This window comes from Geotrypetes seraphini, chromosome 5 (assembly GCF_902459505.1).
Source record: "Geotrypetes seraphini chromosome 5, aGeoSer1.1, whole genome shotgun sequence".
NCBI lineage: Eukaryota > Metazoa > Chordata > Amphibia > Gymnophiona > Dermophiidae > Geotrypetes > Geotrypetes seraphini.
This window is the reverse complement of record NC_047088.1, coordinates 264,687,767-264,709,981: the sequence shown is the minus strand read 5'-3', so window position 1 is coordinate 264,709,981 and position 22,215 is coordinate 264,687,767. Positions and strand designations below refer to the sequence as shown.

General features: G+C 41.1%; 1 protein-coding gene across 3 annotated transcripts in view; it reads left to right on the top strand.

Moving 5' to 3' along the window:
• The window catches only part of CFAP65 (cilia and flagella associated protein 65), a 351,728-nt gene that overhangs the window by 117,581 nt on the left and 211,932 nt on the right, over window positions 1-22,215 (top strand). For all 3 annotated transcript variants that reach the window (XM_033945108.1, XM_033945107.1, XM_033945109.1), the window contains 2 exons: window positions 10,752-11,108; window positions 17,406-17,543. In XM_033945108.1, the coding sequence (XP_033800999.1) occupies window positions 10,752-11,108; window positions 17,406-17,543 (495 nt within the window). The remainder of the gene's footprint in view (window positions 1-10,751; window positions 11,109-17,405; window positions 17,544-22,215) is intronic.

Here is a 22,215-nt window from a genome sequence, read left to right as displayed (position 1 = left end):
CTGTTGCTTTTAATTTAAATGTAGCAGTACATTTTTTATTTACCAGAATAGCAACACCTGCTTTTTTCTTTATAGCTGGTGAGAAAAAACAATGTTTGACCCAACCTTCTTGTAATTTACTAGATTCAATATTTGAGAGGTGGGTCTCTTGTATAAAACATAAATCCGCATTTTGTCTTTTTAAAAATAATAATGCCTTTTTCCTTTTTATCATATGATTTAGACCATTAACATTTAATGATATTATTTTAAGATCCATTTATGTCTTAAAGAAACATTAATCATCCCACTCCCCCTCCCCTTCCCAGCCCTCCACCCTATTCCCCCCCACCCTTTAATAAATGTGTAAGCTTGAAAACACACATAGATAATCAGGTAAAGAGAATTCCCCCATAGAACATTCAAAAAACAAAAAAAAAATCTATAATCATAAGTTACACAAAAAATATTTTAACAATTAAATCCTTTCCTCAAATCCCTAATATCTAAACCAACCCCCTTAAAAGAATTTTCTTTAATAAAAACCAAACCAAACTTTTATGTAGAGCCCCAATCAATATTAAGAATAAAGTGATTCATAACAAAAATCATTTTTTTTTCCTCCTTTCCTGTTTTTTTCTTTCTTCCTCTTCCTTTTCCATTCCAATAATCTTTTTACATAAAAGCATATTACTATATAAGTAATACCATATAAGGTTACTCATCAAAACTACATTAGCATCAAAAATAAACAGCCTGTAAGCAGTGGCGTACCTAGGGTATGTGGCACCCGGGGCCCATCATTTTTTGACACCCCCCCCCCCCCCATGTAAAAATTTTTTTTTTTTTTTTTTTGCAATAACCATGAAATGGAATAAATGGTCAGAATAGAAACAGGCAGTGAAAATTTTCTTTTATTGAACCTCATATATGTAACCATTATTCCAAACATAACAAAACATAAATTATGTCTAAATTGTCATGACATTAGAAGTACATATGGAGTAGTTGCAGGCAGTGGCGTACTTAGGGTATGTGGCACCCAGGGCCCATCATTTTTTGACACCCCCCCCCCATCTATATGAAAAATATGATTTTTAGTACCAATCTACATATCGCACCACAAGAGTGTACCTAGGAAAAGGCTGCATCTTAAACACTGCAGTGAGCACTAGAACACCAACACATACATTGTAAAACTAAACAAGCCAGATCCCGCACAGTCAATTGGTCCTGTAGTCAATGCCAACTGAAAACTATGTCTTTTTCATACACACAGAACAGAGATACACCCTCGCCCAAAATGGAATAATCACAAACTAAAAATAGAAATATGTAGACAAAAGTTAAACTGATCCGCCAAGAAACCAGACCCTGGATACAATGCAACACCACAAAAAACAGTAACACATGTCCTCTAAAACAGTGCAAAATATAAAGACAGTAGATGTAAATTTGAAAAAACTGATACATAACAATCACCACTTTATAAATTAACAAATAAAAATAAAACAAATAATGAGATATAAAAAAATACAATTTTATTGGACTAATCCCCGTAAGCTCGGTCCCCATCCCCGCAAACCACCTGATTCCATCCACACAAGCCTTGAATTGTTTATATTAAAGTATAAAAAGAAACAATATTCTGTACAATTGTCAATTTATAAATCAGCGTCTTCTCCCCACTCTCTTCCCCATTTCCCTTCAGCATCCTCAGCCCACTCTCTCTCCACTTTCCTTCAGCGCACGCACATAAAAACAAGCAAGTAATTTTATATCATTTTCATTCTATTCATTCATAGAAATTAAAGTCTAGATAATGCCAGTCACATAACAAAACATGATTTTACAAAAATAATTCCCTGCAGTCAAGCCTGCAAGGATTATTAGATGTCTTTCAGCAGTTCCCCTCCCTCCCTCCCCCTTACCTTTGTGGCCAAGTCAAAATGATCTACCAACAATAAAATTTTAAAAACACAAAGCACGCTGTACGCAGAGAAAATGTTAATTATCATTTATATTCCGCGGGTTTTCAAAGAGGTCAAGGCAGATGACTTTATGCAATGTCACCTCAGTAACAACTATACAAAAATAGACAAATATTCCCCCTCCCTTTTTACTAAACTGCGATAGCGGTTTTTAGCGTAGGGAGCTGCGCTGAATGCCCCACGCTGCTCTCGACGCTCATAGGCTCCCTGCGCTAAAAAACTCTATTGCGGTTTAGTAAAAGGGGGCCATAGTGCAAAATATAGACAGCAGATATAAATTTTCAAAACGGACACATTTTGATCACTAAGTTGAAAATAAAATCATTTTTCCTACTTTTTTGTCTGGTGATTTCATGAGTCTCTGGTCCTTCTTCTGATCCTTCTTCTTTCTCTCTCCCCCTGGCTCCCCTCTTTATTTCTGCCTTTCTCTCTCCTCCTGGCCCCCCTCTTTCTTTCTGCCTTTCTTTCTCTCCCCCTTGACCCCCCTCTTTATTTCTGCCTTTCTTTCTCTCCCCTTGGTCCCCCTCTTTCTTTCTGCCTTTCTTTCTCTCTCCCCCTGGCCCTCCTCTTTCTTTCTGCCTTTCTTTCTCTCCCCCTTGACCCCCTCTTTATTTCTGCCTTTCTTTCTCTCCCCTTGGTCCCCCTCTTTATTTCTGCCTTTCTTTCTCTCCCCTTGGTCCCCCTCTTTCTTTCTGCCTTTCTTTCTCTCTCCCCCTGGCCCCCCCTCTTTATTTTTTCCTTTCTTTCTCTCTCCCCCTAGCCTGCACAAAGCCATCGTGCCGATTTCTCCACTTCCACGATTCTTTCCCTACCCTCACCCCCAAGCCAGCAGCCGATTTCTCCCTGCTCCTTCCCCGATGTCCTGATGTCCTGAACTTCATCGGGCAGCAGCAGCATTCACAATTCACTGATGTTGCCCGCTTCAGGCCTTCCTCTCTGTCGGGTCCTGTCTTCATGAAAACTGGAAGTAGGCAGGACCCGGCAGAGAACAAGGCCTGAAGCCGGCAACAGCAGCGAATTGTAAACGCTGCTGCTGCCCGAAGAAGGTAATGGAGCACCGAGGCAGTCCGCTTCTCCCCCCTCCCAGCCGAACCCCCGCTGACCCTCCTATCTCCCCCCCCCCGTGAACCTTTCCGACCTTCCCAGCGAGAGCAGCAAACCTCCTTCGCGGCTTTCTCCTCCCTCTGCCGCGTTACTGATGACGTCATCAGTGATGCGGCAGAGGGAGGATAAAGCCGACGCTACTGGAGGGGGTTTGCTGCTTTCGCTGGGAGGGTCAGAAAGGTTCACTTGGGGGGGGGAGAGAGATAGGATGGTCAGCGGGGTTTCGGCTGGGAGGGGGGAGAAGCGGTCTGCCTTGGTGCTCCAAGGCCTGGCGCCATTACCTTTTTCGATAATGGCGCCGATGCTGCTTTCGCTGGGAGGGTAGGAGCGCGATAGGGACCGGGCCAGCTGTGCACCCCCCCCTAAGGCGGCACCCGGGATGGACCTCCCCCTCGCCCCCCTTGGTACGCTACTGCCCTGGGGAAACAGCCTGCAACAAGATCGCGCGATGCCAGAGATTTTTGCCTGCTTCGGCTGTTTCCTCCGCCGCGGTCCCGCCCCTCCTCTGACATCAGAGGAGGGGCAGGACCGTGGCGGAGGAAACAGTCGAAGCAGGCAAAGATCTCTGGCATCGCGATCTTGCTGCAGGCTGTTTCCAGACGCGACACCCGGCGCAGGGGGGGTAACTGGACCGGACCGGGAGCACCCCCTCAGGGCTTGGTACCCGGGGCGGACCGCCCCCTCGCCCCCCCCTTGGTACGCCACTGCCTGTAAGTGATTCCATAACTCCATAAAAGGATAAGATTGTTAAAAGTTTGATTATCCCTGCAGAACATCCAACTCCTAAGACTGCCCTAAACATGCCCTCTTAAGATTTAGATACAGTGATTTGGAATCAGATTAATAATTTATTAGTGGCACCATTGTATGATACCATTTTATTTGGAACATCTATGAGGGCAAAAAGTCAAATTTCGACAAAAAATAACAAACTTTTGTTTATAATGACGGCAGTTGCCATGCAGCTTATTTTAAAGAATTGGAAAAATATTAATATGGAAGTTTGGGAACCATTAACTAAATATTGTAAAGATTGATTTATTTGTATAAATTGGGGAAAACATACACATCCGGGGAGGGGGAGGGGGATATGTTTTGGCATTTGTTAAGAAATATAGAAGGGTTGATTATAAGTATTATAAGTATTTTTATGAGATGTTTGTAAATTGGAAAGTGGGTGGGAGAAAATAAGTCTTGTCTTTATTCTATTAAGAATATTGTGCTGAAATGATATTAATTTATGTAAATGCATCATCTTTTGTGCACAATTGAAGTTTTAAAAGTGAATAAAGAATTAAAAAAAAAAAAAAGATTTAGATACAGTGGTGATAAAATGACCAGAAAGACATTTAGAAAGTCAGTTTCAAAAATGGCCACTTGATGTTTTGACATAATAAGACATCCAAGTGCCAGTTTTATGTTGTCTTTTGGACATCTATCTTTTTTGAAAATGAGCCCTATAGAATAATTTAGAGATGGATCCTAGTCTGATTACTGGTCCCTACCATGTGGAGTACCATAAGGATTTTCCATTTCATCACTGCTATGTAACATCTTTATGACCACAATCACTTCAATTACTTTAAACCCAAGAAAATGGATATTCTGAAATGCAGACAACATTCTCCTCCTAATCCCAACAGATTTCAACATAGAAAATTATTATGGATGTTTCAGGTGAATCATAAATATTTGAGATAAATAAATAAAATATCTGTAACATTGACTGAGTAACAGGAATGTTCAACACGATACAATCTAAAGCTAAATTCTAAAATAAATTACTTTGGTTCGGATCACAAGCATACCCAATCCTATCAAAATAGAGATAGCCTCAATATCAAGAAATCCTCTAAAGTTCTAGGAATTACATTAGACAGCTCATTGAAATTCAAGAATCATATTAACAACCTGGTCCGAAAGTTTCTCTACAACAACTAAGAAGAGTCAGACCATACTTTCTCCTTCATCAGTACAGAATACTGGTCCAATCAATGATTGTCGCTGTTGGACTATTGTAATGCACATCTCCCATGTATTCCAGTGAAATTAATGAAAAGCCTAAGTTGATAGAGAACATTGCCGTCAAACTCATATTTTACAAATTGAGATTTGATCACATCACACCACTATTTAAAGGACTACACTGGCTCCCAATAGAAAACGGAAAGAATTTAAATTACTCTTGACAGTTTCTCCAGATTTGCATTACTAGGTAGATCTGCAGAACATTAAAACAACAATTGATTGATCCTATCTTTTCCATCTCTCAGATGTGTAAAATATGAGATGATTCATCTCAACTCATTCAACTATAAAACAGCAAACATATGGAATCTACGTCCCAGAAAGATTTGTACAATCTCCAAATATGACCTATTCCGAAAAAATCTGAGAACATGGCCTTTTTTTGGAAATACAAGAAATCTAGCTTCAACAAAGACTCCAAATATAAGATTATTAGCTTCAACCAGGGATCCAATAATATTACTCTCATATACAGAAAATACCACTGTATAATCTATCGATGTATAACTTAAATCTGCTACATGTTGTTGTACTACTATAGAACGTTATAATCTTCAATTTTAGAAATCTTGCTAGGAATATAACCGATTACTGTATATCTGATACTGTATGTACCCTTATGTAATATAAAAAATATTTGTAATCCGCCTTGAACTCGGGAGGATTTGGTGACATAAAATACCACATACAACAATAACATGTTAGAGGTCTATAAAATATTGAGTGAAGTGGAAAGGATAGATTTGAGTCACTTGTCTACTTTTTCCAAAAATACTACGACTACGAGGCCTAGTAGATTTAAAACAAAGAGGAAGAAATATTTCTTCATTCAATGTGTAATTAAACTCTGGACTTTGTTGCCAGAGAATGTGGTGAAAGCAGTTAACTTAGTAGGGTTTAGAAAAGGTTTGAATAATTTTCTAAAAGAGAAGTCCATAAGCCATTATTAAGATGGATGTTGAGAAATCCACTGCTTAGTCCTAGGATAAGCAGCATAAAATCTGTCTTACTCTTTGGGATCTTGCCAGGTATTTGTGACCTGGCATTGCTGCTATGTATAAGCAGATAATAGACTTCAGCAGAATATTTCAGGAATTGAGAGACCTGGCACAAGAATATCTAGGAATTTATTGAAAAACTAGTCTTATAGCCCATTACATTAACGGGTGCTAGAATATATGTGTGTGCGTCTGTCTTTATTTCTTTTTCTCTCTCTCCTTAGCCGCTTTCTGTATTTCTGTCTTTTTTTTTCTCCTTGGCTGTCCACCACCACCCCTTGCCTGCTTCCCCTGTCCATTCTCCCTTCCTTTTACCTCCCTTGTGTCCACCTTCACCCCTTCACTGCTCCCCTTATCCAGCAGCAGCTTCTCTCCCTTTGTTTTAGCTCCCCCCTATCCATGCCTCCCTTCCTTTTTCTGCCCCCCTGTCCATCAGCACCTCTTCCCCTTTCCATCAACCCCTCTTTCCTGCTCCCCGTGTCCAGCAGTACGCCTCCCTTTTACTGCCCCCTCTGTCTGCGTAAATGGCATTAACAGGCCCTCCCTTTAAATTAGCGCTGCAAGGCGCTTGGGAGAGGGGTCTCACTTATTTCCTCTGGGTCCTGTCATGTCTGCAGTTTGCTTTTAGACTCGGATGAGGCACGCAAACTGACCTTTCAAAATAAATGAGGGCGCTAAACACAATACAAATGACTCCTTCCTAGGCACAGTGTGTGTGTGTGTGGGGGGGGGAACCCCACTTGCGCGTTAGTCGGGTGCTCAGCATGCACAGCCTGGCTCCTATTTGCAATATCCTTCACTCAAAAAAACCCCAAAACACATGACACTATGCTCGCCCCTGTGAGCCTGCAGGGACGGGAGCCCGCTGCTCATTCTCTTTCATGTTTGCCCTGTCCGCGTGTCTCATTCAACTTCCCGTTAGCAGAAGCCCCTGCCTGGCCCTCCTCCCCAACCAACCTGACCAGTCAAGCTGCGGAGCGTCGCTCCCTTCGCCATCCATGGACTAAAGTGCTTCCCTCCCCAACCGACCGTACCAGTCGCTCCCCCCACCCTCCTTCCACATGCCCGCGCTGCGGCCCTCTTGGAGTCAACGGAAGAGAGGTGAGCGGAGAGCAAAGAAGAGGCGCTGGTAGACAAACTGTGAAGAGAGGGAAGGGGAGAGGGGGTCATAGGCTTTTTCCTCCCTCCACTGCGGCGGGAGCCTGAGCCGGCATAGGCGGTTGAGGGGGGAAGGTTGTGGTCAGAGCTGCTAGGCTGCAGTGGATGGGGAGTGTGATGGGGCGAGTGCCTCTCCCCTCCCCCTCCCCCTGTCCCCCCTTTGTCCATCTTCCACTGTGCCGAGCCCTTTTCGGCGTCTACCCTCTGCTGAATCCCGGGTCTGCTCTCCTTCCCATAAGTGCCGGTCCCTCACTCTGCGCCATCTAGCGCATGCACACTCGTGCCGCCACAGCGTGACAGATCAGGAAACACGCGGCGCGAGTGCGCATGCGCGCTTACCATTTTATTATATATGATAGTTTGCATTTCACTGATCTGGAAGAATTTGAAAAATGGTCATTAGGACATCAACATTCACCTAGAGCTAACTGATCAACCAGAAATTTCCGATTTCTGGTCACTCATCTCCCAACTAGGTTATTTCAAACCCGCCCCAGTCAAAATCCATCAAGGAGGTCATCACTTAGACCTGGTGACCTTCTCCTCCAAAGAACCAACCAACCCCAAATTCCACTGGAACCAAGTTAACTGGACAGATTCCCTATGGTCTGATCACAGACTAAGTAACTTCACTATTGACTGCCAACAAAAAACCACCAAAAACAAAACAAGAAGCAATAAAACCCACACCACTAGAGGTAAGATCGACCCGGTAGAATTATGATCCCACTACGAAATCATTACAAAACAAAACAAAGAAATAGACCAACTTATGTCCTCCTGGATTAATGACAGCACTAACATACTAAATGAAATAGCCCCCTTAAAAACCCGCAGAATTAGAACCTCAAATCTAGAGGATGGTTCGACTCTGAACTGCTTCTAGTTAAGAGGGACCTAAGAAAATCAGAAAGACTTTGGATTAAATCTGGAACCCAGGAACACAGAGTCGCCTGGAGACAAAAACTAAAAAAACTATAAAAACCTCACCAAGGAAAAACGCAAAAACTTCTATGCCCTCAAAATCGGAAATGTTACAACTAACAGTAGTAACCTTTTAAAACTGGTCAATGACCTCTATAATCTTGAGACCCTCACTGACAACCTAGAAGAATCCACATTAACCGCTAATACCCTAGCAGATTTCTTCAACTCCAAAATACAAAAACTAAGATCTTCGATAACTGCCCCAGCCATTCCCCAAGGGTCCTTCCCAACTCTCCCCGACACCGACACATCAAAACCGGACCAAGGGTACAGAGCGGACCTAAATTGGAACCACTTTTCACCCATCGACTGGCAAACCTTCAGCAAATACTATAACTAATATACTAACTCCTTCTGCAGACTGGACACCTGTCCCCCAAACGTCATGAAAACGGCACCGACCCACTTCAAAGCCAATATGTTGGCTTGGGTAACCTTCTTACTATCCACAGGAAATTTCCCTCCTGAGCAAGGTCATATCACAATAACTCCTATTATAAAAAACACAAAAGAACCCTCCAACGCCCCGTCTAATTACAGACCCATCGCGAGCACCCCGCTATTCACCAAAATAGCAGAAGGGGTGGTAAACGTTGAACTCAACACATATCTGGAAAAATTTAATATCCTAAATGAAAACCAATCGGGCTTTCGTTCGGACCACAGCACCGAAACCATTATAGCCTCCCTACTCGACCACCTGCACACACTCTTTAGTCAAGGCTCTAGCGCCCTGATCCTGCAACTCGACCTGAGCAGTGCCTTTGACCTTGTCGACCACACAATCCTCCTTGATTGCCTTGAACACATCGGCATCTCCGGCCAGGTCCTAAACTGGTTCCACGGGTTCCTAAAAAATAGATCATACAGGGTATTCAAGAGCGACTCTTACTCATATAGCTGGGACAACTCCTGTGGCGTCCGACAGGGTTCCCCCCTGTCCCCCACCCTGTTTAACGTCTACCTCGCCTCCCTGGGAAACCTCCTACAAAGCTCCAAGCTCAAGCTTACTTAATCAGATAGAACTCTGGATGTTATCCTTCAGATTAAAACTAAATCCCGACAAAACTAAATTCTTCCTAGCCACCCCCAATGACAAAATCAAAGACACCATAATTCAAGTGAACGGTTCAGCCTTCCCCCTTGAACAAACCTTAAAAATACTGGGAGTCATGCTAGACAAACATCTATCCCTAGAGAAACACACTGATCTTACAGTCAGGAAAAGCATCTCAGTACTCTGGAAACTCCGCACCATAAAAAAACACTTCCACGACTACTCTTTCCGACTGCTGGTACAATCCTCCATTCTCAGCATCCTGGACTACTGCAATATTATCTACTTGGGCGCCACGATAAAAACCATCAGGAGACTAAAACTAATTCAAAACACCGCTGTCCGCCTTATATTTGGCCTAAATAAATGGGAACACATCACCCCTTTTTATCTCAAACTTCATTGGCTACCTTTCGAATCCAGAGTCATATTCAAGTTTGCTTGCTTCTGCTACAAAACAGTACTCGGTTTATCCCCAACCTACCTCAACCCACACTTCAACCTGAATTGCAACACTAAGATCTCCTGCAGAATTCATCTGTTCGCCTTCCCCTCACTAAAACTATGTCACCTCAAAAGGTTCTTCGACAAAACCTTCGCTTTTCAAGCGGCTAAACTGAACCCATGGCTAGCCCAAATGGTGCTCGAGGCCCCCACCTACCTAGACTTCAGAAAGCTACTCAAAACTCACCTATTCCACGGACACAACCCCTGATACCCCGTCCCTCACTACTCCCCCCCTCTTCAATGCACTGAAATCCCCTCTTTCTCCTTCTTACTGTAATATCCCTTCCCACTACCCACAATAATCTATACTTCCCTCCTCCAGCTAACCTTAACGACATCATTCTTTGTCAATTGTTCATTATTGTTTGTGCACTATTTGTAATCTCTGATATGTTTATAACTTTGATAAATTGCTGTGAACTGCCTAGAACTCCCTAGGTATGGCGGTATACAAGAATAAAGTTATTATTATTATTTTCCCAGATACATTAAATCCAATCAATAGGGATCTTCCTCTGAAGACTAAGGCCACAGATCAGTAACCCTAGTATTTTAGGTACATATTGAACAGAACTATTCCGTTTAGTCTGGTTGAAGTGTTCTAGCAGTGCAATAGTTTATTCAGTTTTTTAGCCTGTCCTCCCAAAAGAGCCCAGAGCAAATTACAAATCAGTTACACAAGCATGTTTCCCTGACTGTCCCGGTGGGCTCATAATCTATCTAATGTACCTGGGGCAGTGGAGGATTAAGTGACTTGCCCAGGGTCACAAGGAGCAGCATGGGATTTGAACCCACAGCCACACTCTCCTCCATGTCAATCTGACTTTCTGTCAGCCCTTCAAACTGAATATACCCTGTGCTGTGTCATTGATTGCTGTAATTTATTTATTTCCATTGTTCAGTTTTGCTTGTAGTCTTTAATCACAATTTTCCTTTCTCTAGGAACATGAAGACCGCTTTCTTGAAGTCCAGCCATACATTAACCCAGGGTCGGAATTCTTTGAGATAAGCAGTGAGATCACCATGTTCTCCCCTCACATCTCAATTAGCACCAGGGACTTTGATTTTGGCTGCTGTGTAGACGCTCAATGTACAGAACTCCTTCCACTGACTTTGACCAATCACACAAAAGGGAAAGTCAGCGTCACCTGGATCTTTGACCCTGCAGGTCCCTTCAGGGTGATACCAGAATCCTCTGATATTCCGCCTCTCAAATCCATGGCATTTCGACTCTCCTTCTGGCCTGTCCAGCTTAACACCATGTATGCTGCTGAGCTGGAGGCTTATGTCTGCTATAAGGTGAGTAGAATGGGAAAATTTTTATTCATGAAAATAGTACTTGTGCCCAACTAGGATCCGAGTTTCGACATGGTAAAAACACCTTCATCAGGGGACACTAATAAAAACATTAAAAATGCAAATGTAGACATATTTAAGATCATGACATAATAGAACATAAATGCTTACGCAAAACCATACATTGAAAGACATGTATATTTAAAAGAATACCTTAAAAAGACTTCATGGATATAAACATGTGGAAATCACAATATACATAGATAAGAAATAACTATAAAGCAGAGCGGTGCTGTTCGGCCAAAGCTTCCCTCTGACGTGAACCCCCCGCTGAGCACCACTTGCAAAATTACTGTTGCCATTGCCAATCTTACTTGCGTTGCTGATCTTACTTTCCATCGATGGGGGGGAGGGGCACCCACGTTTGCATTGCCAATCAATGCAGGGAGAGGGGGGGCCCGTCACTGTTTGAAAAAAATTTTGGTCTGTTTGCCCTCCTTCATTTCGGGCCCTAGGCACGTGCCTACTGGGCCTACCCTTTAATCCGGCCCTGCTCAGGAGTAATCTGAGGAAATACATTTTTACAGAAAGGGTGGTAGATGCGTGGAACTGTCTCCCAGAAAAGGTGGTGGAGAAAGAGACTGTGTCTGAATTCAAAAGGGCTTGGGGATAGGCACGTGGGATCTCTCAGAGAGAGAAAGAGATAATGGTTACTGCAGATGGGAATATTGGATGGGCCATTTGGCTGTTATCTGCCGTCATGTTTCTATGTTTCATATTCAGCAGCACCATATAGTTAAATAGTGCAGGAATCACAAAACCCTAAGTGCGCATGTGTGCTTAGGATTTTATTATAGAGGATACACTGGACAAAAATGGTGACTATAGATATAATGCAGTTCATATAGGGAAATACAAAATAATAATAATAATAACTTTATTCTTCTATACCGCCACAATCTTGCGACTTCTAGGCGGTTTACAATCAAGAGTGCTGGACATTCAGCAAAATACAATAAGTAGATATTCAGAGGAAATACAGAGATCAGAGACCTCAGGAGGCAATAGTATAGAAATACAATTTGCTGAGCGAAAATGTAATAAGTACATTATAGTAGGTAATGTCCGACAGGACCTGTTGGGGATAAATAGCAATGTAAAGTTACGATAAGATGAAGATAACAGATTATATTTATAACAGTGCTGTAAGTTCAGGTGGAATAGGGAGGGGGAGGGAGAGCGGGTCAATTGTTTAGGTATTTCTGGAACAGGTATGGTTTTAGGCGTTTCCTGAATTCCCCATATGTAGTGGGCGAAAGCAGTTGGTCTAGGTCTTTGCCCATAGGACTTCTTGGTGAGAGAGAAGGTGTTCGTGGTGTTTTTTTCATTTTGCAGCCTCTAACTGGAGGGGAAATGAGTTTTGGGTGTGTGTTTCTCTTGGAGTTTGTTATTAGAAAATACAAAAAGGGCCTGACTTGGGGGTCAGGCCGTATAGTACTTTGATTCCACAACAGCAGGGACTATGTATCAACAGAGTCAGAAAAATTATTGAATAGCAAAATAGAGACTGACTCCCTCAATAAAGCCAACATATGAGAAGGACAAGCACTGCTATCTTCAGAGCTCAGAGACTTGTAACTCTGAAGAGGGGAAATTAATCCTCTCTTAGGATAAGAGTTTTTCATCCAATCATAGCTAGAGACGCAGTGAACAAGTCCAACTTAAGAAGGCAATTGTTTGTAATACTTGCAACGCTAATATATGAAGCAGACGCCGAAACGGGGCCGCGTCGGGACCCTGAATATATCTTCACGCTTATAAGATAAGTTCACTCTCTGTACAACCTGAATGCAATCTCCTAATTTTTGAGACAAAAAGAATTTACTCATATATTAGCGTTGCAAGTATTACAAACAATTGCCTTCTTAAGTTGGACTTGTTCACTGCGTCTCTAGCTATGATTGGATGAAAAACTCTTATCCTAAGAGAGGATTAATTTCCCCTCTTCAGAGTTACAAGTCTCTGAGCTCTGAAGATAGCAGTGCTTGTCCTTCTCATATGTTGGCTTTATTGAGGGCGTATAGTACTTTGAAGCAGAGGCAGGCAAATTTAAACCTTACTCGGGCTTCCGTTGGTAGCCAGTGCAGCTGCCGATAGTAGGGTGTCACGTGGTCGAATTTCTTCAGCCCGAAGATAAGTCTGACCGCAGCATTTTGCATTATTTGGAGACATCTCATATTCTTTTGTGAGATTGCTAGATAGGCGATGTTGCAGTAGTCAAGCTGACTCAGTATGAGGGATTGCACTAGAATTCTGAATGTTGACGTATCGAAGTATGATTTAATGGTTCTGAGTTTCCAGAGAGTAAGGAAACCTTTTCTGAATAGGGAATCCACTTGTTCCTTCATTGTTAGGCATTGGTCTAGAATAACACCTAGTATTTTCATGGTGGGCTGAATAGGGTAGTTGAGTTTATTGATGCATAGTGGGGTTTTATTGTCAAGCGGGTGAGGGGAGGCAACGAAGATAAAGAGGTAGAGAGGATCGAGAATGACAGACAAAAATGGTACTTTACAAGTTGGTGTGGTCAAGATTTAAACACAATATGCTGGAGCTCTCTTCCAGAAACCAAAACAAAACTGCAGGGAAATATACAAGGCCCAGGAATTTATTAAAAATGACACAAATCTGAAAAACATATGTGATATATATAAAACAAATACATAAGCTATAATGGTAATATCCAAACAACTGGTCCTAATATCCATGTGGACCGGACCCAACACAGTCCATGTTTCGAAGAAACACTTCTTCCTCAGGGGGGTCCCAAATTTTGGTATGTAGAATATCAGAAAACCAGATTGGATAAAATAACCATGCTCATAGATCTGTGTTCAGAAGCAAGTGGATGTGAGCTTCGGCTCTTGTGTTTTCTTCCCTCCTTTCTCATGTCATTCACTATATAAATCCATTTCAATACTGATTTTCTTGAATCCTTATTTTTGGCATTGCCTTTAATGAGTTATTTTCATTTTATATATCTTTCTAGCTATTTATCTATACATTAAGATATATAACAGATACTGTACATTGTATCAGTTTGTCTTGGAATTATATTTGAAAAAAATTTTTTTTTTTTTTTTTTTTTTTCATCTTTATTCCTTTTTATTTCTTTCAACAAGTGTACAATATTATTACAAGTAATTCACATCACTCACTTGACATTCTTAAGCAATATTATTACACATGTTTTAATTCCCTCCACCCACCTCCCATCCCCTCCCCTATCAACAAAATATTTTATCCAAACATATACATATTTAGACTCTCCCTCCCCCCCATTTTTACAAATTATCCCCTAAGGAAAAAGAATAACCCTTAATCATTACAATATTCAATTAATGGCCTCCACACCTCCTTAAACCTTTTAAAATATCCCCTCTGTACTGCAAGAAATCTTTCCATCTTATATAAATGACAATCTGAGTTCCACCAAAAACTACAATTCAATCTAGAACAGTCTTTCCAATTAGTCGTTATTTGTTGAATTCCCACTCCAGTAAGAATCATCAATAATTTGTTGTTTGCTGCAGATATCTGACTTTTGGCCCTCATACACATTCCAAAAATCACTGTGTCGTAGGATAATGCTACATGATTTTCCATCAATATATTAACTTGATCCCATATTGATATCCAAAATGCCTGAATACATGGACAATAAAATAAAAGATGGTCTAAAGTTCCAAGTTCAATTTTACAATGCCAGCATCTATTAGACTTAGAGCAATCTAATTTTTGTAATCTAGTAGGGGTCCAGAATGCTCTATGCAACAAAAAGAACCATGTTTGCCTGATAGATGCCGACATCGTACCTTTAATTCTCCAAGACCAAATACGTGGCCATTGAGATGCATTAATTTGATGCTTAATCTCAATGCTCCAAATATCTCTTAATCCATTTTTTGGTTTCTTATTCAAATAATTAGATATCATTTTATACCACTTTGCGGCCTGGTGTCCCAGAAAATCTGCCTGGAAACATAAGAATTCTAAGCTGTAATGATCATTTAAAGATTTCCATTCAGGGAACCCCACCTGAATAGCCTGCTTCAATTGCAACCACTTATAACTTTGTTTTTTATTCAGACCATATTTATGTTGCAATTGTGAAAAATCAAGCAGCTTACCATTATCAATTACTTCCGTTAAGGATCTTATACCTGCTTTAATCCAATCCTTCCAGACAACCTTAAACCCGCCTATTTGTATCTTGGAGTTTACCCAAATAGTCTGCTGTTTCGATTTTAAAATAGAATCACTAGTTAATTTATCTACAAATCGTAATGTTTTCCAAGTATCCATTAATACTTTATTGTCTTTACGTATTCTAGGCACTTTTATACCAAGCAGAAGATCAAGCCTAAGTGGAAAAATAAGTGATCTCTCCACTCTTAACCACTCTGGTAATTGTTCCAAAAGCTCTGGGAGGACCCAATACATACCTTGGCGCATGATATAGGCCTGATGATACCTATAAAAATTGGGAAAATTTACCCCACCCTCTTCAATTGGTCTTTGCAAAGACACTAGAGCCACTCTTGCAATTTTACCCAGCCAAATAAATTTAACCAGAATACTATTTAATTTTTTATAAAAAGACCCCTGAAAAAACACTGGTATCATTCCCAATTGATAGCAAACTACAGGCAAAATCATCATTTTAACAGTTTGAACTCTTCCCCACCATGACAAATGTAAAGGATTCCATTGCTCACATAACTCTGTTACTTTTTGTAATAAAAATTTTTCGTTTATTCTCATTGTCTCTTCAAGTGTTTTATTCAACCAAATACCTAAGTATTTTATACCATCCTCTTTCCAAATAAAAGGGAAAGAATCAAGTATACCTTTTGTACTATGCACGTTTAAAGGTAAAATTTCAGATTTATTCCAATTTATTTTGTATCCTGAGAATTTTCCAAATGTATCTATTATCTCCAGTAGACATGGAATTGTTGTTTCCGGATTCCTCAAATGAAGCAATATATCATCTGCATAAGCGGATACTTTATATTCCACTCCAGCACATGGAATACCCTCTATGTCCTTTGCCTGTTGAATAGCTAACAACAAGGGTTCAAGAACTATATCAAAGAGCAAAGGAGATAATGGACAACCCTGTCTAACTCCCCTCTGCAATTTAAAAGCATCTGAAAAATTATTATTTATGTATAAACGAGCAGTTGGGGAGCTATACAGTGCTTGAATCATTTGTATGAATCCAGATCCAATACCAAACCATTCCATAGCTTGATACATGAAATTCCATTCTACACGATCAAAAGCCTTCTCAGCATCTAGTGATACTGAAAAAGCCGGATCATTAATTTGTCTTGTTAAATAATACATCTGAAATGCCAGTCTAGTATTATTTGAAGAGTGTCTTTGAGCAACAAATCCAGTTTGATTTATTCCTATTATATGCGGAAGAGCTTTAGCCAATCTTAATGCTAAAATCTTAGCTAATATTTTACCATCTACATTTATTAAAGATATAGGCCTGTAATTTGACACCAATGTTGGATCTTTATTTGGCTTTGGCAAAACAATAGTTAAAGATTCTGCCATAGTGCCTGATATACAACCTTTATTCAGTTGGTCCTGATATAGTTTTAATAAATATGGTAAAAGGGAAATTTGAAATTCTTTATAAAACTCCACTGTAAATCCATCTCCACCTGGAGCGGTCCCAACTCTAAGGAATTTCAATGCCATTTGTAACTCTTTTAATGATATAGGTTTATCTAAACTTCCTTTTATATGATCAGGAACCTTAGGTCCTTTAACTAAACTCAAAAAATCCAACCCATCTTTCTCTTTATCTAAATAAGACTCAGAAGAATACAGTGACTTATAATATTTTAAAAATTGTTTTAATATATTTCCAATTTGAGAATGAGAATGTCCTAATTCATCCTTAATTATGCTTATTTTCTCCTTTCTTTTCTTTGCTTTTAAATAATTTGCCAATAATCTTCCAGCCTTATTTGCACCACCATAATACATCGTTTGCTGAGCAAAAATATCTTTCCTTACTAATCCAGAGGAAATTTCATTATTATTTTTTTTTTTTTTTTAAACCTATATAGTTTTGAAAATAGTAATTGAAAAGTGCAGGTTACAAAGCTAGTTGGTATTTGTGCAGATTTTGACCTCATTTAGAGCTGTGTATTCTTTCTCTTCCATTTATTGCCCATTCTTCTCCTTCTCTCTCTTTCTACACACTGGCTGATATAGGTGCAGCGAGATTACCGCAGTGTTGAAGATTTTGCCATCTGCCCTCCCTGGTGTTTGACAATTTCGGCCAGAGGTCACACGTTCCAAGCAGGGCATGAGCATTCAATTCCTAACTACATACTCGATTCTCAAAAGGTGGTAAGTACAGGTTGGATTGAAAATTCAGGTCTGTAAAAACTTATCAAAAGCCTATTAACAATATGCTGTGCAGTTTAAATTAGTTGAAGGGTCCTTTTTACCGTGTGAACACCTCAAGAAAGCATTTTTAAGTTAAATAATTTGTGGTGTGGCAAACTGCATAATAATAATAATAATAACAGTTTATATACCGCAGTACTGTGAAGTTCTATGCGGTTTACAAAAGACTAAAAGAGGTACAAGTTGATTGAATTTAAAAGAGGTTAAAGAAAGAAAGTGGTAATAGGACAAAAGAACCGTTAAGGAGAAAGAGATGAATGCATTTCTATCCCGGTCATAATAAGGAGCAGTCTGCCTTTATATTGGTCCAAAGGGGGTTTAAGATTTAATAACATCCTACATCATAAGTCAACGATGACTCCAATATGGTATTAATCTGTCTCCATATCGATTTCCACATGTTCATCTTCTAATGTGGTGTACATTTCAGTGCAAAAAGTGTAAAGAAGGATGTTACATTGGTGAAATAGGCCACATGCTAAAAACTAGGATCAACTTACACAGATATCATTTTAAAAATTGCAATACCAACCAGGATATCTCAGAGAATACTTTTGAAAAACTGACCACTGCACTAATGATTTTATGGTAAGAATACTAAAAGTGAAATAAATATATATGAATTAATTTGGTACGGAGGTGGGGACTAAGCCGGTGATGTTATAAGAAGGCAAGAGAAAAAGGCGCTTCCCTTCTCTTGAAAAAGTCCCAAGTCTGAGGCTTGTCCCTGCAAAATTTAAATATGTATTTATGATTGAATGAGTGGAATTTAGAGTCTATGTTCATTTTTGATTTTTCAGTGGTCTCTAATATATATATTTATTTCACTAATCCATGGTGAGACCTCATTTGGAGTATTGTGTTCAATTCTGGAGACCACACTACCGGAAGGATGTGCTGAGAATTGAGTCGGTTCAACGAAAGGCCACCAGGATGGTCTTGGGGCTCAAGGATATAACGTATGAAGAAAGGCTGAATAAATTGCAGCTGTACTCACTTGAGGAATGAAGAGAGAGGGGAGACATGATTGAAACATTTAAATATATCACGGGCTGTACCGAGTCGGAAGATGGTATAGAAACATAGAAATAGACGGCAGATAAGGGCCACGGCCCACCAAGTCTGCCCACCCCAATAACCCTCACCTACCTCTCTCTGTGAAGAGATCCCATGTGGCGATCCCATTTTGACTTAAAATCAGGCACGCTCCTGGCCTCGACCACCTTGCAATGGAAGATCATTCCAGTGATCAACCACCCTCTTGGTGAAGAAGTATTTCCTGGTGTCACCGTGCAGTTTCCCTCCCCTGATTTTCCACAGATGCCCTCTTGTTGCCGTGGGGCCTTTGAAAAAGAAGATGTCCTCTTCCACCTCGATACGGCCCGTGAGATATTTGATCGTCTCGATCATGTCCCCCCTCTCTCTGCGTTCCTCGAGTGAGTATAGCTGCAATTTTTTCAGTCTTTCCTCATACGGGAGATCCTTGAGTCCCGAGACCATCTTTGCGGTAATGCGGCCTCCAAAATTGTACACAGTACTCCAGATGGGGTCTCACCATGGATCTATACAATGGCATAATGACTTCGGGCTTCTGGCTGACGAAACCCCTACGTATACAACCTATGATTTGTCTAGCCTTAGATGAAGCTTTCTCCACTTGCTTGGCAGTCTTCATGTCCCCACTGATGATCACCCCTAAGTCACGTTCTGCTACAGTCCTTTGTAGGATTTTACCATTAAAGGCGTACGTCTTGCATGGATTTTGGTTGCCAAGGTGCATGACTTTACATTTTTCGGTATTGAAACTGAGTTGCCAGGTCCTGGACCAGTGCTCCAGTAGGAGTAGGGGTTTCGTCAGCCAGAAGCCCGAAGTCATTATGCCATTGTATAGATCCATGGTGAGACCCCATCTGGAGTACTGTGTACAATTTTGGAGGCTGCATTACCGCAAAGATGTGCTGAGACTTGAGTCGGTCCAGCGTATGGCCACCCGGATGGTGGGAAAGCAGATGGTCTGCGCATGCGTCAGGATCGCACACTAGTGATCCGTGCAGTCAGATGGGGGCATTCCTCTGAGCGCCCTCATTTTAATTTTTTTGTTTCGTGAATTGGTCAGGCCTGCACGGATCGGGCACGGAGAGTCAGGTTAGTGAATCTAGCCCTTAACAAAGATCTGGGCTTTCTTTCATATTACAAAGAAATTTAAAACTGCTTTGATACCTTCCTGTCTCCTACTTACCCACCAATCCCTACCTCTTCCTGTGAAACTATCACTAAAATGCTGAAGAAGCCTCCTGTTATTTGGGGTCTTCACGAACTGACCACACGGCACTCAATATGCTGGTATAAGTAACATAATTTTTATTAATAAATCAATAACAGTTTGCAAGAATAAACCTTACAGCATATCGAGTAACAGAGCATATACTAATACACCAGGCCTGAGAACAGCAGATCTGTTCTAATCCTATGGTCTAAGGAGCTCTCTTTTATATGTTTCTGATAGCTCTGGCTCACGTTGGTGCATATTACATTTTACATTTTCATTGGTTAATCACATTCATCATTACACTTATTAATCTATTGATTGGTTAGTATAATGAGTGATACTGTGAGTTATGCCTTTTTCACTAGAACTACTCTGCTTTCCCGTAAATGTCCTGTTAATATACCAAGATCCTCAGTCTTGAACACCTGGGCCTCACTGTGGTTACAACTGCGGTTAATTTTCTTAAGTTTCATATCCTTATTCCTATGAAGCTTCTAACAGCTGGCCATGTTGACTTGGTGGAGGGTTGTTTTTCACAAGAATTGTTATTTTCAGCATTGCCCTCTGTTTGACTTGCTTTTCTCAGAAAAGCAGAAGTGTGCTTTTCTCCGGAACACAGAAATAGACTGTGTAGAAACTGACAGCTTTAGTCAGAGTGTATCTTCAGCCATTTCAGGCTTTTCAGCAGCCATTTTAGGCCTTTAAACTGTGTTGGCCTATTTCTGCTCTGTTGGGGGATTCAAGGGGTTCTGCCTTCACCTCTAGTGCCATAGAGGACTTCTCTTCACCTGCACATTCCTGCACAGGTCGTCTTCTTCTCCCCTTCCTTTTATATACTGATATTTGTCAACATTTGCTTATTTCTGATCTGAAGCAGAAGTGTTACCTTTGAAAGCTCATCATAAAATGCATTGAGTTAGTCCAATAAAAAAGGTATTACCTTACTTTCTTTGTTTTATTTCTTTATAATTTAAAGAAGGAATAGGTTTTTCAGAATTTTGAATGTATTTTAAACAAAGTTAATGAATATGTTTTTGGGGAACTTATGAAGCTTGGGGATTGTAAAAATGAAATCAGAATTTTTAGTTAATTGTCTGCAGTGGTGTGAGCTTAATGAATGCATGTAGGTACTCATTAATTTATCTATTAGGATTTACTTACTACATTTTAGAAGAAATTCACCCAGGCCAGTGTACAGCAAGTATAACTCGGACATAGGCAGTAAAAATTATACCACAAAAATAGCCAAATGCCAGTACACATTATGTATTACTCATTAAATACATCTTAATAGAAGTAAAGGACAAGCAGAAGTGGGACATAGAGACAGATATCCCTCATTCGAGAACTTAGGGCCCAATTCTCTATAGTTTGCCTAAAAAAATTGGCACCGACTACTATAGCGCACAGTTTAGAATCATGCTTAGCATCATCCTAACTTTAAGCACACCTAGATTATGCCAGGGTTTGCTTCATCTAAATATCTAATCTACTATAATAAAACCCTAAGCGCGAATGCCTCCGTGTGGTGTGCTTCCGTGCCGAATTCGATTTTCGAACACGGAGGCAGGGCAGAACATGGAGCGACTTCCCCCTCCCGCCCTCACCCACCAACCGCTGCCATCGCTGCTCCTCCTCTTCCAAGCGGCCTGCTGAGGATCGCGGCTGGCTGTAGTGAACCTCGCAGGCCGCTCTTCATCTCGGTAGCACATTCCCTCTGATGCAAGGGTTCGCGTCAGAGGGAACGTGCCACTTAGGTGGAGAGTGGCCTGTGAGGTTCGCTACAGCCGGCCACGATCCTCAGCAGGCCGCTTTGAAGAGGAGCAGGCCAGAAGACATCAGGACTCCTCCTCCCAAGCCCCAGCCATGCTGACCGGCTTCGGCCCCGCGGGCCTCTCATGGGCGGCCCTTGGGGTCTGTGAGCGAGGCCTGCCCTCCTGTGTCAGACCTGCCCCAGAGCCCATATTCCTGCCCAACATGCTCATGTTCAGCCACCTGCTGCGCTCTGGGAGAGGGGGGGAACAAAGGGGGCCACGGAGAGACAGGCAGGCATGGCACAACAGAGAAATACAGGGAGGCAGGAGGCCATGGAGACAGACAGATAAAAAGAAAGACGGACAGACAGGGGGCCAGGGAGACACACAAACATAAAGAATGACAGACAAACAGACAGCATCCAAGGAGAGAGAGAGTGGTCATAGGGATGAAGCAGGAAACTACAGGCCGGTGAGCCTCACTTTAGTTGTTGGAAAAATAATGGAAGTGTTGCTGAAAGAAAGGATAGTGTATTTCCTTGAATCTAATGGGTTACAGGATCCGAGGCAACATGGCTTTACAAAAGGT